The 17,640-nt window shown below is 36.1% G+C and overlaps 1 protein-coding gene across 1 annotated transcript in view; it reads left to right on the top strand.

Annotated features, from left to right (window-relative positions):
* Positions 1-15,300: 15,300 nt before the first annotated feature.
* LOC117736907 (disabled homolog 2-interacting protein-like) overlaps positions 15,301-17,640 on the top strand; it is a 22,995-nt gene continuing 20,655 nt past the window's right edge. The window contains exon 1 of the mRNA XM_034542556.1: positions 15,301-15,378. Coding sequence (XP_034398447.1) covers positions 15,345-15,378 — 34 coding nt within the window. The 5' untranslated portion in view covers positions 15,301-15,344. The remainder of the gene's footprint in view (positions 15,379-17,640) is intronic.

Genomic DNA, 17,640 nt, shown 5'->3' with positions numbered 1-17,640 from the left:
CTTTCTACCTGTCTCTCTTCCTGTCCTTCACTGTTTACCTGTCTTCTTTTCTTTCTACCTGTCTCTCTCTCTGTCCTTCACTGTTTACCTGTCTTCTTTTCTTTCTACCTGTCTCTCTTCCTGTCCTTCACTGTTTACCTGTCTTCTTTTCTTTCTACCTGTCTCTCTTCCTGTCCTTCACTGTTTACCTGTCTTCTTTTCTTTCTACCTGTCTCTCTCTCTGTCCTTCACTGTTTACCTGTCTTCTTTTCTTTCTACCTGTCTCTCTTCCTGTCCTTCACTGTTTACCTGTCTTCTTTTCTTTCTACCTGTCTCTCTTCCTGTCCTTCACTGTTTACCTGTCTTCTTTTCTTTCTACCTGTCTCTCTTCCTGTCCTTCACTGTTTACCTGTCTTCTTTTCTTTCTACCTGTCTCTCTTCCTGTCCTTCACTGTTTACCTGTCTTCTTTTCTTTCTACCTGTCTCTCTTCCTGTCCTTCACTGTTTACCTGTCTTCTTTTCTTTCTACCTGTCTCTCTTCCTGTGCTTCACTGTTTACCTGTCTTCTTTTCTTTCTACCTGTCTCTCTTCCTGTCCTTCACTGTTTACCTGTCTTCTTTTCTTTCTACCTGTCTCTCTTCCTGTCCTTCACTGTTTACCTGTCTTCTTTTCTTTCTACCTGTCTCTCTTCCTGTCCTTCACTGTTTACCTGTCTTCTTTTCTTTCTACCTGTCTCTCTTCCTGTCCTTCACTGTTTACCTGTCTTCTTTTCTTTCTACCTGTCTCTCTTCCTGTCCTTCACTGTTTACCTGTCTTCTTTTCTTTCTACCTGTCTCTCTCTCTGTCCTTCACTGTTTACCTGTCTTCTTTTCTTTCTACCTGTCTCTCTCTCTGTCCTTCACTGTTTACCTGTCTTCTTTTCTTTCTACCTGTCCCTTTACAGTCTTTCTTCTTATCTTTGGGTCCGGACATTACCCAGAGTTGGCTTTGTTGGGCCTTCGAGAACCCTGAAGCCATGGAGGAGCTGGTGAAACACCTGTCCAGGTGTCAACACATGGGCTGGATGAATGTGATTGGTGAGTGGATGATATGTTGAAACACCATTTTGTATACCTCGAATGGTCCCATTTACCTGTTCCATTATATTACCTTTAGCGGACGCTTTTATCCAACCAACACATTCATAAACCATAGAACATCTACAGGGAGCAATTCAGGGTTAAGTGCCTTGCTCAAGGACACATCGACTAGGGCGGGGTTCGAACCACCGATCCTCTGAATGAAAGACGGACCTGCTAACCACTGACCCACAGTCGCCAGAGAACCTGTTTTCTGTCTGTTTTCTGTCTGTTCTCTACCTGTTCTCTATCTGTTTTCTACCTGTTCTCTATCTCTTTTCTACCTGTTCTCTATCTGTTTTCTACCTGTTCTCTATCTCTTTTCTACCTGTTCTCTATCTGTTTTCTACCTGTTCTCTATCTCTTTTCTACCTGTTCTCTATCTGTTCTCCACCTGTTCTGTATCTCTTTTCTACCTGTTCTCCACCTGTTCTCTATCTGTTTTTTACCTGTTCTCTATCTCTTTTCTACCTGTTCTCTATCTGTTCTCCACCTGTTCTCTATCTGTTTTCTACCTGTTCTCTATCTCTTTTCTACCTGTTCTCTATCTGTTCTCCACCTGTTCTGTATCTCTTTTCTACCTGTTCTCTATCTGTTTTCTACCTGTTCTCTATCTCTTTTCTACCTGTTCTCTATCTGTTTTCTACCTGTTCTCTATCTCTTTTCTACCTGTTCTCTATCTGTTCTCCACCTGTTCTGTATCTCTTTTCTACCTGTTCTCTATCTGTTTTCTACCTGTTCTGTATCTCTTTTCTACCTGTTCTCTATCTGTTTTCTACCTGTTCTCTATCTCTTTTCTACCTGTTCTCTATCTGTTTTTTACCTGTTCTCTATCTCTTTTCTACCTGTTCTCTATCTGTTCTCCACCTGTTCTCTATCTGTTTTTTACCTGTTCTCTATCTCTTTTCTACCTGTTCTCTATCTGTTCTCCACCTGTTCTCTATCTGTTCTTTATCTCTTTTCTACCTGTTCTTTATCTGTTCTTTGTCTGTTTTTTACCTGTTCTCATAATTCTGAGGTCTTTGTTTGTTACTACGACTACTACATCTATTATAAGTACTGCTACTGCTATGGAATATCATCATATTCCATGTGATGATGTTACAGAGTTGAAAAGCGCCTCCATCCATTGGCTGTCGTGGGGTCGGATGGCGGAGCCCGACATCTGGACTAGAATGTTCTGCATCCTGTCCGGTTCTCAGTTACTGATGCTTAGCAACCTGGAGGTAGGAACCCAAACACATGTCACGTCTATTACACTAAACATCATGTTTAATAACAATGTCACGTCTATTACACTAAACATCATGTTTAATAACAATGTAACAATGTCACGTCTATTACACTAAACATCATCTTTAATAACAATGTCACGTCTATTACACTAAACATCATGTTTAATAACAATGTCACGTCTATTACACTAAACATCATGTTTAGTAACAATGTCACGTCTATTACACTAAACATCATCTTTAATAACAATGTCACGTCTATTACACTAAACATCATGTTTAATAACAATGTCACGTTTAATACACTAAACATCATGTTTAATAACAATGTCACGTCTATTACACTAAACATCATGTTTAATAACAATGTCACGTCTAATACACTAAACATCATGTTTAATAACAATGTCACGTTTAATACACTAAACATCATGTTTAATAACAATGTCACGTCTATTACACTAAACATCATGTTTAATAACAATGTCACGTCTAATACACTAAACATCATGTTTAGTAACAATGTCACGTCTATTACACTAAACATCATGTTTAATAACAATGTCACGTTTAATACACTAAACATCATGTTTAGTAACAATGTCACGTCTATTACACTAAACATCATGTTTAATAACAATGTCACGTCTAATACACTAAACATCATGTTTAATAACAATGTCACGTCTATTACACTAAACATCATGTTTAGTAACAATGTCACGTCTAATACACTAAACATCATCTTTAATAACAATGTCACGTCTATTACACTAAATATCATGTTTAGTAACAATGTCACGTCTAATACACTAAACATCATCTTTAATAACAATGTCACGTCTATTACACTAAACATCATGTTTAGTAACAATGTCACGTCTAATACACTAAACATCATGTTTAGTAACAATGTCACGTCTATTACACTAAACATCATGTTTAGTAACAATGTCACGTCTATTACACTAAACATCATGTTTAATAACAATGTCACGTCTAATACACTAAACATCATCTTTAATAACAATGTCACGTCTATTACACTAAACATCATGTTTAATAACAATGTCACGTTTAATACACTAAACATCATCTTTAATAACAATGTCACGTCTATTACACTAAACATCATGTTTAATAACAATGTCACGTTTAATACACTAAACATCATGTTTAATAACAATGTCACGTTTAATACACTAAACATCATGTTTAATAACAATGTCACGTCTATTACACTAAACATCATGTTTAATAACAATGTCACGTTTAATACACTAAACATCATGTTTAATAACAATGTCACGTTTAATACACTAAACATCATGTTTAGTAACAATGTCACGTTTAATACACTAAACATCATGTTTAATAACAATGTCACGTCTATTACACTAAACATCATGTTTAATAACAATGTCACGTCTATTACACTAAACATCATGTTTAATAACAATGTCACGTCTATTACACTAAACATCATGTTTAGTAACAATGTCACGTCTAATACACTAAACATCATGTTTAATAACAATGTCACGTCTAATACACTAAACATCATGTTTAGTAACAATGTCACGTTTAATACACTAAACATCATGTTTAGTAACAATGTCACGTTTAATACACTAAACATCATGTTTAGTAACAATGTCACGTTTAATACACTAAACATCATGTTTAATAACAATGTCACGTTTAATACACTAAACATCATGTTTAATAACAATGTCACGTCTATTACACTAAACATCATGTTTAATAACAATGTCACGTCTATTACACTAAACATCATGTTTAATAACAATGTCACGTCTATTACACTAAACGTCATGTTTAATAACAATGTCACGTTTAATACACTAAACATCATGTTTAATAACAATGTCACGTTTAATACACTAAACATCATCTTTAATAACAATGTCACGTCTATTACACTAAACATCATGTTTAATAACAATGTCACGTTTAATACACTAAACATCATCTTTAATAACAATGTCACGTCTATTACACTAAACATCATGTTTAATAACAATGTCACGTTTAATACACTAAACATCATGTTTAATAACAATGTCACGTTTAATACACTAAACATCATGTTTAGTAACAATGTCACGTCTATTACACTAAACATCATGTTTAGTAACAATGTCACGTCTATTACACTAAACATCATGTTTAATAACAATGTCACGTTTAATACGCTAAACATCATGTTTAGTAACAATGTCACGTTTAATACACTAAACATCATGTTTAATAACAATGTCACGTCTATTACACTAAACATCATGTTTAATAACAATGTCACGTTTAATACACTAAACATCATGTTTAGTAACAATGTCACGTCTATTACACTAAACATCATGTTTAGTAACAATGTCACGTCTAATACACTAAACATCATGTTTAGTAACAATGTCACGTTTAATACACTAAACATCATGTTTAATAACAATGTCACGTCTATTACACTAAACATCATGTTTAATAACAATGTCACGTCTAATACACTAAACATCATCTTTAATAACAATGTCACGTTTAATACACTAAACATCATGTTTAATAACAATGTCACGTCTATTACACTAAACATCATGTTTAATAACAATGTCACGTCTATTACACTAAACATCATGTTTAATAACAATGTCACGTCTATTACACTAAACATCATGTTTAATAACAATGTCACGTCTATTACACTAAACATCATGTTTAGTAACAATGTCACGTCTATTACACTAAACATCATGTTTAATAACAATATCACGTCTATTACACTAAACATCATGTTTAGTAACAATGTCACGTTTAATACACTAAACATCATGTTTAGTAACAATGTCACAACTATTACACTAAACATCATGTTTAGTTACAATGTCACGTCTATTACACTAAACATCATGTTTAATAACAATGTCACGTCTATTACACTAAACATCATGTTTAATAACAATGTCACGTCTATTACACTAAACATCATGTTTAATAACAATGTCACGTTTAATACACTAAACATCATGTTTAGTAACAATGTCACGTCTAATACACTAAACATCATGTTTAGTAACAATGTCACGTCTATTACACTAAACATCATGTTTAGTAACAATGTCACGTCTATTACACTAAACATCATGTTTAATAACAATGTCACGTCTATTACACTAAACATCATGTTTAGTAACAATGTCACGTCTAATACACTAAACATCATGTTTAATAACAATGTCACGTCTATTACACTAAACATCATGTTTAATAACAATGTCACGTCTATTACACTAAACATCATGTTTAGTAACAATGTCACGTCTATTACACTAAACATCATGTTTAATAACAATGTCACGTCTATTACACTAAACATCATGTTTAATAACAATGTCACGTTTAATACACTAAACATCATGTTTAGTAACAATGTCACGTCTAATACACTAAACATCATGTTTAGTAACAATGTCACGTCTATTACACTAAACATCATGTTTAGTAACAATGTCACGTCTAATACACTAAACATCATGTTTAATAACAATGTCACGTCTATTACACTAAACATCATGTTTAGTAACAATGTCACGTCTATTACACTAAACATCATGTTTAATAACAATGTCACGTCTATTACACTAAACATCATGTTTAGTAACAATGTCACGTCTAATACACTAAACATCATGTTTAATAACAATGTCACGTCTATTACACTAAACATCATGTTTAATAACAATGTCACGTCTATTACACTAAACATCATGTTTAGTAACAATGTCACGTTTAATACACTAAACATCATGTTTAGTAACAATGTCACAACTATTACACTAAACATCATGTTTAGTTACAATGTCACGTCTATTACACTAAACATCATGTTTAATAACAATGTCACGTCTATTACACTAAACATCATGTTTAATAACAATGTCACGTCTATTACACTAAACATCATGTTTAATAACAATGTCACGTTAATACACTAAACATCATGTTTAGTAACAATGTCACGTCTAATACACTAAACATCATGTTTAGTAACAATGTCACGTCTATTACACTAAACATCATGTTTAGTAACAATGTCACGTCTAATACACTAAACATCATGTTTAATAACAATGTCACGTCTATTACACTAAACATCATGTTTAATAACAATGTCACGTCTATTACACTAAACATCATGTTTAGTAACAATGTCACGTCTAATACACTAAACATCATGTTTAATAACAATGTCACGTCTATTACACTAAACATCATGTTTAATAACAATGTCACGTCTATTACACTAAACATCATGTTTAGTAACAATGTCACGTCTATTACACTAAACATCATGTTTAATAACAATGTCACGTCTATTACACTAAACATCATGTTTAATAACAATGTCACGTTTAATACACTAAACATCATGTTTAGTAACAATGTCACGTCTAATACACTAAACATCATGTTTAGTAACAATGTCACGTCTATTACACTAAACATCATGTTTAGTAACAATGTCACGTCTAATACACTAAACATCATGTTTAATAACAATGTCACGTCTATTACACTAAACATCATGTTTAGTAACAATGTCACGTCTATTACACTAAACATCATGTTTAATAACAATGTCACGTCTATTACACTAAACATCATGTTTAGTAACAATGTCACGTCTAATACACTAAACATCATGTTTAATAACAATGTCACGTCTATTACACTAAACATCATGTTTAATAACAATGTCACGTCTATTACACTAAACATCATGTTTAGTAACAATGTCACGTTTAATACACTAAACATCATCTTTAGTAACAATGTCACGTCTATTACACTAAACATCATGTTTAGTAACAATGTCACGTTTAATACACTAAACATCATCTTTAATAACAATGTCACGTCTATTACACTAAACATCATGTTTAGTAACAATGTCACGTTTAATACACTAAACATCATGTTTAATAACAATGTCACGTCTATTACACTAAACATCATGTTTAATAACAATGTCACGTCTATTACACTAAACATCATGTTTAATAACAATGTCACGTCTATTACACTAAACATCATGTTTAATAACAATGTCACGTCTATTACACTAAACATCATGTTTAATAACAATGTCACGTCTATTACACTAAACATCATGTTTAATAACAATGTCACGTCTATTACACTAAACATCATGTTTAATAACAATGTCACGTCTATTAAACTAAACATCATGTTTAATAACAATGTCACGTCTATTACACTAAACATCATGTTTAGTAACAATGTCACGTTTAATACACTAAACATCATCTTTAGTAACAATGTCACGTCTATTACACTAAACATCATGTTTAGTAACAATGTCACGTTTAATACACTAAACATCATGTTTAGTAACAATGTCACGTTTAATACACTAAACATCATGTTTAGTAACAATGTCACGTCTATTACACTAAACATCATGTTTAGTAACAATGTCACGTTTAATACACTAAACATCATGTTTAGTAACAATGTCACGTTTAATACACTAAACATCATCTTTAATAACAATGTCACGTTTAATACACTAAACATCATGTTTAATAACAATGTCACGTCTAATACACTAAACATCATGTTTAATAACAATGTCACGTCTATTACACTAAACATCATGTTTAGTAACAATGTCACGTCTATTACAATAAACATCATGTTTAATAACAATGTCACGTCTATTACACTAAACATCATGTTTAGTAACAATGTCACGTTTAATACACTAAACATCATGTTTAATAACAATGTCACGTTTAATACACTAAACATCATGTTTAGTAACAATGTCACGTCTATTACACTAAACATCATGTTTAATAACAATGTCACGTTTAATACGCTAAACATCATGTTTAGTAACAATGTCACGTCTATTACACTAAACATCATGTTTAATAACAATGTCACGTTTAATACGCTAAACATCATGTTTAGTAACAATGTCACGTCTATTACACTAAACATCATGTTTAATAACAATGTCACGTTTAATACACTAAACATCATGTTTAGTAACAATGTCACGTCTATTACACTAAACATCATGTTTAGTAACAATGTCACGTCTATTACACTAAACATCATGTTTAGTAACAATGTCACGTTTAATACACTAAACATCATGTTTAGTAACAATGTCACGTTTAATACACTGAACATCATCTTTAATAACAATGTCACGTCTATTACACTAAACATCATGTTTAATAACAATGTCACGTCTATTACACTAAACATCATGTTTAATAACAATGTCACGTCTATTACACTAAACATCATGTTTAGTAACAATGTCACGTTTAATACACTAAACATCATGTTTAGTAACAATGTCACAACTATTACACTAAACATCATGTTTAGTTACAATGTCACGTCTATTACACTAAACATCATGTTTAATAACAATGTCACGTCTATTACACTAAACATCATGTTTAATAACAATGTCACGTCTATTACACTAAACATCATGTTTAATAACAATGTCACGTCTATTACACTAAACATCATGTTTAATAACAATGTCACGTTTAATACACTAAACATCATGTTTAGTAACAATGTCACGTCTATTACACTAAACATCATGTTTAATAACAATGTCACGTTTAATACACTAAACATCATGTTTAGTAACAATGTCACGTCTATTACACTAAACATCATGTTTAATAACAATGTCACGTCTATTACACTAAACATCATGTTTAATAACAATGTCACGTCTATTACACTAAACATCATGTTTAGTAACAATGTCACGTTTAATACACTAAACATCATGTTTAGTAACAATGTCACGTTTAATACACTGAACATCATCTTTAATAACAATGTCACGTCTATTACACTAAACATCATGTTTAATAACAATGTCACGTCTATTACACTAAACATCATGTTTAGTAACAATGTCACGTCTAATACACTAAACATCATGTTTAATAACAATGTCACGTCTATTACACTAAACATCATGTTTAATAACAATGTCACGTTTAATACACTAAACATCATCTTTAGTAACAATGTCACGTCTATTACACTAAACATCATGTTTAGTAACAATGTCACGTTTAATACACTAAACATCATCTTTAGTAACAATGTCACGTCTATTACACTAAACATCATGTTTAGTAACAATGTCACGTTTAATACACTAAACATCATCTTTAATAACAATGTCACGTCTATTACACTAAACATCATGTTTAGTAACAATGTCACGTCTATTACACTAAACATCATGTTTAATAACAATGTCACGTTTAATACACTAAACATCATGTTTAATAACAATGTCACGTCTATTACACTAAACATCATGTTTAATAACAATGTCACGTCTATTACACTAAACATCATGTTTAATAACAATGTCACGTCTATTACACTAAACATCATGTTTAATAACAATGTCACGTCTATTACACTAAACATCATGTTTAATAACAATGTCACGTCTATTACACTAAACATCATGTTTAGTAACAATGTCACGTCTATTACACTAAACATCATGTTTAATAACAATGTCACGTCTAATACACTAAACATCATCTTTAATAACAATGTCACGTTTAATACACTAAACATCATGTTTAGTAACAATGTCACGTCTATTACACTAAACATGATGTTTAGTAACAATGTCACGTTTAATACACTAAACATCATGTTTAGTAACAATGTCACGTCTATTACACTAAACATCATGTTTAGTAACAATGTCACGTTTAATACACTAAACATCATGTTTAGTAACAATGTCACGTCTATTACACTAAACATCATGTTTAGTAACAATGTCACGTTTAATACACTAAACATCATCTTTAGTAACAATGTCACGTCTATTACACTAAACATCATGTTTAGTAACAATGTGACGTTTAATACACTAAACATCATCTTTAATAACAATATAATTGTAGGAGCCATTAGCTATGAACGGGTCGTAGGTGGAACTGACGACTGAAAGAATACCACGTCTTGTATGTGGTCGTGTCTCCACTGCAGGCTTGAACGTAAAAGTGTCACTACAAAAGTAAAAACCGTGCGATCTCCCCATCAATCATAAATCATTACCCCTGTCAGTTGCACCTGTGCCCCATATATAAACTCTGCCACACTGCAAACAAATACATTGTTGTTGTGGGCAGATGTGAGAACGCTCCTGAACACATCATCTCCCTCCCTTCCGGTAAGCAGCTTAGCAGCTCTCGATGTCTTCCTCTCCCCCTCCCCCTCCCTCTTGCTCAGAGTGTCTCATGTATAGCTATTCCTCTGCCTCCCTTAATGATAACGGTACATGCAACAAGTGTAGTTCATTTGCTGGTTGGAGGCAGTTCTAAGTGGGTTGGATGCACGGCTCCGCACCATCGAAGCTCAGACAGCTACGCTAGTTAGCCCGCCTCCCCCCATAGCCGGTGCGGAGCCGCTAGCGTTAGCCTCTGTTAGCTGTCCCCCGGCAGCCCCCGAGCAGCCGGATGGCTGGGTGACTGTTCGAAGGGGTTTTAAGTCTAAACAGAAGTCCACTGAGCACCGCCAACCTCTTCACGTTTCGAACCAGTTTTCCCCACTCAGCGACGCACCCGCTGAGAAACCCACTCTGGTTATAGGTAGCTCCATAGTCAGAAACGTGAAGATAGGGAAGCCAGGGACCAAAGTCATATGCATCCCGGGGGCCAGAGTGGGCGACATTGAATCTTGTTTAAAACTGCTGGCTAAAGATGAGCGTAGTTACAGTAAGATTATAATACACGCCGGCGGTAATGACTCCCGACTGCGGCGGTCGGAGGTCACTAAAATTAATGTGGAATCGGTGTGTACTTATGCCAAGACAATGTCGGACACCGTAGTTTTCTCTGGCCCTCTCCCCAATCTGATCAATGATGACATGTATAGCTGCATGTCGTCATTCAACCGCTGGTTGTCCAGGTGGTGCCCAGCAAACAATGTGGGAGGTCTTCCCACAGAACCCTCTTCTGTCAGACCATTACCTCATAACTTTTGAGTTTATACTCCTGGAGTATACACCGTTAGTCAAAAGTTTCTGCACCAGATGTCTAACTGACAGTGCTGTAGCTACATTTAAAGAAGCGATTCCTTCTGCATTTGATTCAATACCACATCTCAATGTGACGGAGGACTCCTGTGCTAACTTTAGTCCGTCCCAGATTGATCATATTGTCGATAGTGCTACAGGCTCACTGAGAATGACACTAGACTTGATAGCCCCACTGAAGAAAAAGACAGTGAGGCAAAGGAGGTTTGCTCCCTGGTAGAACCCTCAGACCCGCAACCTAAAGCAAACTTCACCAAAGCTTGAAAGCATATGGCGTTCCACCAATCTGGAAGAATCACTCTTAGTTTGGAGAGATAGTCTTAAAACATATAAAAAGGCTCTCCGTAATGCCAGAGCAGCCTATTACTCATCAGTAATAGAGAAAAATAAGAACAACCCCAGGGTTCTCTTTAGCACTGTAGCCAGGCTGACAGAGAGTCACAGCTCTGTGGAGCCGTGTATTCCTATAGACCTCAGTAGTAATGACTTCATGAACTTCTTCAATGAAAAGATTTTAACTATTAGAGACAAGATTGATGCTCTCTTGCCCTTAACTACTGCCGATCTGTCATCAAGAGGAGTGGCCTTGGAAACGGCTGTATGCCCTGGTGTATATTTGGATAGCTTTTCTCCCATTAACCTAGACCAATTGTCTTCAACGGTTTCTACTTCTAAACCGTCTACCTGTCTCTTAGACCCCATCCCAACGAGGCTGCTTAAAGACGTGTTGCCTTTAATTGGCACCTCTCTGCTGGATATTGTTAATGTGTCTTTGCTAACAGGCCATGTACCACATTCCTTCAAAGTAGCTGTAATTAAACCTCTCCTGAAGAAGACCACTCTTAATCCAGAGGTGTTGGCTAACTACAGACCGATCTCTAACCTTCCCTTCCTCTCTAAGATCCTTGAGAAAGTAGTCGCAAATCAGTTGTGTGACTTTCTACATCAGAATAGTTTATTTGAGGAGTTTCAGTCAGGATTTAGAAAACACCACAGAGACAGACCTCCTAATGCATCAGATAAAGGACTCATCTCTGTACTGGTCTTGTTAGACCTTAGTACTGATAAAGGACTCATCTCTGTACTGGTCTTGTTAGACCTTAGTGCTGATAAATGACTCATCTCTGTACTGGTCTTGTTGGACCTTAGTGCTGATAAAGGACTCATCTCTGTACGGGTCTTGTTAGACCTTAGTGCTGATAATGGACTCATCTCTGTACTGGTCTTGTTAGACCTTAGTGCTGATAAAGGACTCATCTCTGTAGTGGTCTTGTTAGACCTTAGTGCTGATAAAGGACTCATCTCCGTACTGGTATTATCAGACCTTAGTGCTGATAAAGGACTCATCTCCGTACTGGTATTATCAGACCTTAGTGCTGATAAAGGACTCATCTCCGTACTGGTATTGTTAGACCTTAGTGCTGATAAAGGACTCATCTCCGTACTGGTATTGTTAGACCTTAGTGCTGCGTTCGACACCATTGATCATGACATCCTATTACAGAGACTGGATCAGTCGATTGGCATTTCAGGTACCGCACTAAGTTGGTTTAAATCCTATTTATCAGATCGATCTCAATTTGTATTTGTAAACGATGAAGCCTCAATGACCACCAACGTTAATCACGGAGTTCCACAAGGTTCTGTGCTTGGACCCATTTTATTTACCTTATATATGCTTCCTTTGGGCAATATTATCAGGAAACACTGCATAAACTTTCATTGCTATGCAGACGATACTCAATTATATCTATGGATCAAACCAGAGGAGACCAACCAGCTCGCTAAAATTCAAGAATGTCTTAAAGACATAAAAACATGGATGATCTGCAACTTCCTGATGTTAAACTCAGACAAAACTGAAGTTATTTTACTGGCCCTGAACACCTCAGAGATCAATTATCTGGTGATGTGGTTTCTGTAGATGGCATTGCCCTGGCATCCAACACCACTGTAAAGAATCTCTAGTTATCTTTGATCAGGACTTGTCCTTTAACTCCACGTTAAGCAAATCTCAAGGATTGCATTTTATCATCTACGTAACATTTCAAAAATCAGGCACATCTTGTCTCAAAAAGATGCAGAAAAGCTGGTTCACGCGTTTGTTACTTCCAGACTAGATTACTGCAACTCCTTATTATCAGGCTGCTCTAATAAGTCTCTTAAATCCCTCCAGTTGATCCAGAATGCTGCAGCTCGTGGACTCACAAAAACTAAGAAAAGAGATCACATGACTCCTGTATTAGCTGCTCTGCACTGGCTCCCTGTAAAATCAAGAATCACATTTAAAATACTTCTCCTCACCTACAAAGCCTTGATTGGTGATGCACCATCATATCTTAAGGAGCTTGTAGTACCATATTGCCCCACTAGAGAGCTGATCACTAAATGCGGGGCTACTTGTGGTTCCTAGAGTCCTAAAAAGTAGGATGGGAGCCAGAGCCTTCAGTTATCAAGCTCCTCCTTTATGGAACCAGCTTCCACTTTCAGTCCTGGAGGCAGACACAGTCACCTAATTCAAGAATAGACTTAAGACTTTCCTCTTTAATAGTGCTTATAGTTAGGGCTGAATCAGGTTTGCCCTGGTCCAGCTCCTTGATATGCTGCTATAGGCTTATAGGCTGCTGGGGGATGTTTTAGGATACACTGAGCACCTATCTCCTCTTCTCTCTCCTTATGGATGAATTTACATCTCTCCATTGCACCTTATTAACTCTGCTTCCTCCCCGGAGTCGTTGTGACTTCACGTCTCATAGGGTCCATTGGACCTGGAGGTGTCTGATGCTGGTGAGCCGGCCTCCCATTGGCCCTGCTGATGCCCCGCCCCCCCTCCTCTCTACCTCCTTCTGTTTCATGGATTGGAGTTCCATTCATACATTGTCATATTCATGTAATGTGTTTATGTAACTCTGTAACTCTGTTCATCTGGTCACATGACATCTATTCTTCTGTCCATCCGGGGAGAGGGATCCTCCTCTGTTGCTCTCCTGAAGGTTTCTTCACTTTTTTCCCTGTGAGGTTATTTTTGGGGAGTTTTTCCTGATCCGATGTGAGGTCAAAGGTCAGGGATGTCGTATGTGTACAGATTGTAAAGCCCTCTGAGGAGAGGTTGTGATTTGTGATATTGGGCTATAAAAATAAACTGAATTGAATTGAATTGCCACCCGTGGTCAATCTGAGATATGCGCCACACACAAACACATAATATACAGACATAGCTAATGGATCCTACAATAATATTTAATACACCAAACATCATGTTTAATAACAATGTAACGTTTAATAAACGTATACAATATATATATATATGTACATATGTATGCATGTGTATATATATGTGTGTGTGTGTGTGTGTGTATATATATATATATATTACTATTTCTGAGGAAGACTCTCTTCTTCATATATATATATGTGTGTGTGTGTGTATGTATGTATGTATATATATATATATGTGTGTGTGTATATATGTGTATGTATGTATGTATGTATATATATATATATATATATATATATATATTACTATTTCTGAGGAAGACTCTCTTCTTCATATATATATATGTGTGTGTGTGTGTATGTATGTATGTATGTATGTATGTATATGTATATATATATATATATATATATTATTACTATTTCTGAGGAAGACTCTCTTCCTCTCCAGGTTCATCCCCTTCTTCTGGCTGAGAGGGCGGAGATCTTCGCTGTCTGGATGCTAAGATACTCCCTCCATGTGACATCATTTCCTCCTGGCGCCACCCACAAAGGTGAGGAGGACTCCATTTACAGACAGACAGTTACAGAGAGACAGACAGTTAGTTACAGACAGACATATAGTTAGCTACAGAAAGACATAAGATGGATGTGGACCTAAATGCTGAGTTTGAAGACGGTAAGTGTGTGGGGGGGGGGGGGGGGGGGGGGATTAGCTGATTTTAATCTTAATCTTTACCCAATAATAATCTTATAATCTGATATCGGAGGTCAGTTAACATGGCAACCACCCATCCGGTTTTAAAAGTATGTTGTCATGGCAACATCTCACCTATTGACAGATTCAGGCAGGTACCTTGGTCTCTTGTGAACGGTCGGGACTAGAGCTGAGGGTCAAAGGTCACAGCCTTCCGAAGATTGTATTATTTATTTTGAGGTAAAATATGAAAAGTTTTCAGGCGTTATAAATTAACAAACTCCTCCTACTAAATGTATGCAATCAACTTCTAATTTGGTCAAAATGTTCTGAAGACCTTTATGATGAAGGGTTATCAAAATGGTGTGTGTTCATTTAACAACCTTCATGTGGCGTGGCGACCATTACACGCTGATTTCAGACCACTCCCTACACATTTTTAAAAGAGCAGCCCCAGCGCTACGTTTCCCTTCCATGTATGAAATATGGTAGGCACGTGTAACACGTGATGACTTAAAGAAAAGTCTCTTGGAAACATGCTCTGAACCTTACCGGAAGCATCATTTTTGCCTATTTCTAGGCTCTTAGCCTTCCAGGGAATTCGTAGGATCCACTTCAAATTTAGCCGGTACGATCTAAAGACCTTTGTGATGAAAAGTTATCAAAAACTTTACGTTTGACAGAACGGCATAGTGGCCATTTTACTTGATTAGCCATTTAACAAGGAGCTCGTGTAAGTCCACAGGACTTGCCATGCTTAATAAAGGTCACGGATATGTCGACAATCCTATTTTCACTCAGTCATAGCGCCGCCTACTGGTAACAGGAAGTCAGTAATATGTGACATGACATTTAGATAATGTTGTCTACACTTGTTATAGAGCAACATAATGCATATTGATGCATGTTGTCTAGCGCCACACAGTGGATACAGGAAGTGGTGGACTGTTTGCAAAGCATCTTTTCCAGCATCACTCCATGCAAGAAAAAAAATGTCTAACTTGTGTCCGACAGTCGCCGACATTCTCGGCCGCGTGAGCCCTCGACCTCCCAGAAACCTCAACACGCACAAAGGTGCAGCTTTAATATTATTGTTATTACTACTGTTGTTATTTTTTATTATTATGTGTGTCATTATATAAAAGCTATAGCTGACAATGACTCCTTCAGATGAAAAAGATTAAATTCTACATATACCTGATTTGATGACCCTAAAAATATATGTATTATTAGTTCGTCCATGAGGTCTACAAAGGTCTACAAAGAACTACAAAGTGACTACAACCCTCTACAAGAAGGAGAGGAGTTAAATCTTTTTCTTGAGCAAACTTGGATCCTTAGATGCAGCAAGAAGTTGGAGATGTTCTACCAGTCTGTTGGACCAGTGCGTTATACTCACTTATATACACTGTATTAATATTTTTTTCATTTTTTATTTTCTTTATTATTTAATTATTTAATTTTCTTAAATTTAATGTCCTGCTCTGCTATTTTATTTAATGTTAGTGTATATATATATATATATATATATATATATATATATATATATATATATTGTAACCTTGTTTGCTGCTGCTACAAGATGCAGGGCCAATGAGGCGAGGCCTTTGAGGCAGGGCCATTGGGAAGGAGGCCAGTTCTAGGCCAGAGGCTGGATGCAGGAAGCAGGGGCAAGGAGTCAGGACCCAGAACCAGCATCAGACACCTCCAGGTCCAATGAACCCTATGAGATGTGAAGTCACAACGACTCCGGGGAGGAAGCAGAGTTAATAAGGTGCAATGGAGAGATGTAAATTCATCCATAAGGAGAGAGAGAAGAGGAGATAGGTGCTCAGTGTATCCTAAAACATCCCCCAGCAGCCTATAAGCCTATAGCAGCATATCAAGGGGCTGGACCAGGGCAAACCTGATTCAGCCCTAACTATAAGCACTATTAAAGAGGAAAGTCTTAAGTCTATTCTTAAGTGAGGTGACACTGAGCACCTATCTCCTCTTCTCTCTCTCCTTATGGATGAATTTACATCTCTCCATTGCACCTTACTAACTCTAATTCCTCCCCAGAGTCGTTGTGACTTCACGTCTCGTAGGGTCCATTGGACCTGGCTGTGTCTGGAGCTGGTCCTGGGTCCTAGCCCCTGCTTCCTGCATCCAGCCTCTGGCCTAGACCTGGCCTCCTTCCCAATGGCCCTGCCTCCTTCAATGGCACACAAATGACAAATACAAATCTTGAATCTTGAATCTTCT

The sequence above is a fragment of the Cyclopterus lumpus genome, chromosome 9 (genome assembly GCF_009769545.1).
Source record: "Cyclopterus lumpus isolate fCycLum1 chromosome 9, fCycLum1.pri, whole genome shotgun sequence".
Lineage (NCBI taxonomy): Eukaryota > Metazoa > Chordata > Actinopteri > Perciformes > Cyclopteridae > Cyclopterus > Cyclopterus lumpus.
The sequence above is the reverse complement of the archived record's forward strand: the minus strand, read 5'-3'. Positions and strand labels throughout refer to the sequence as shown.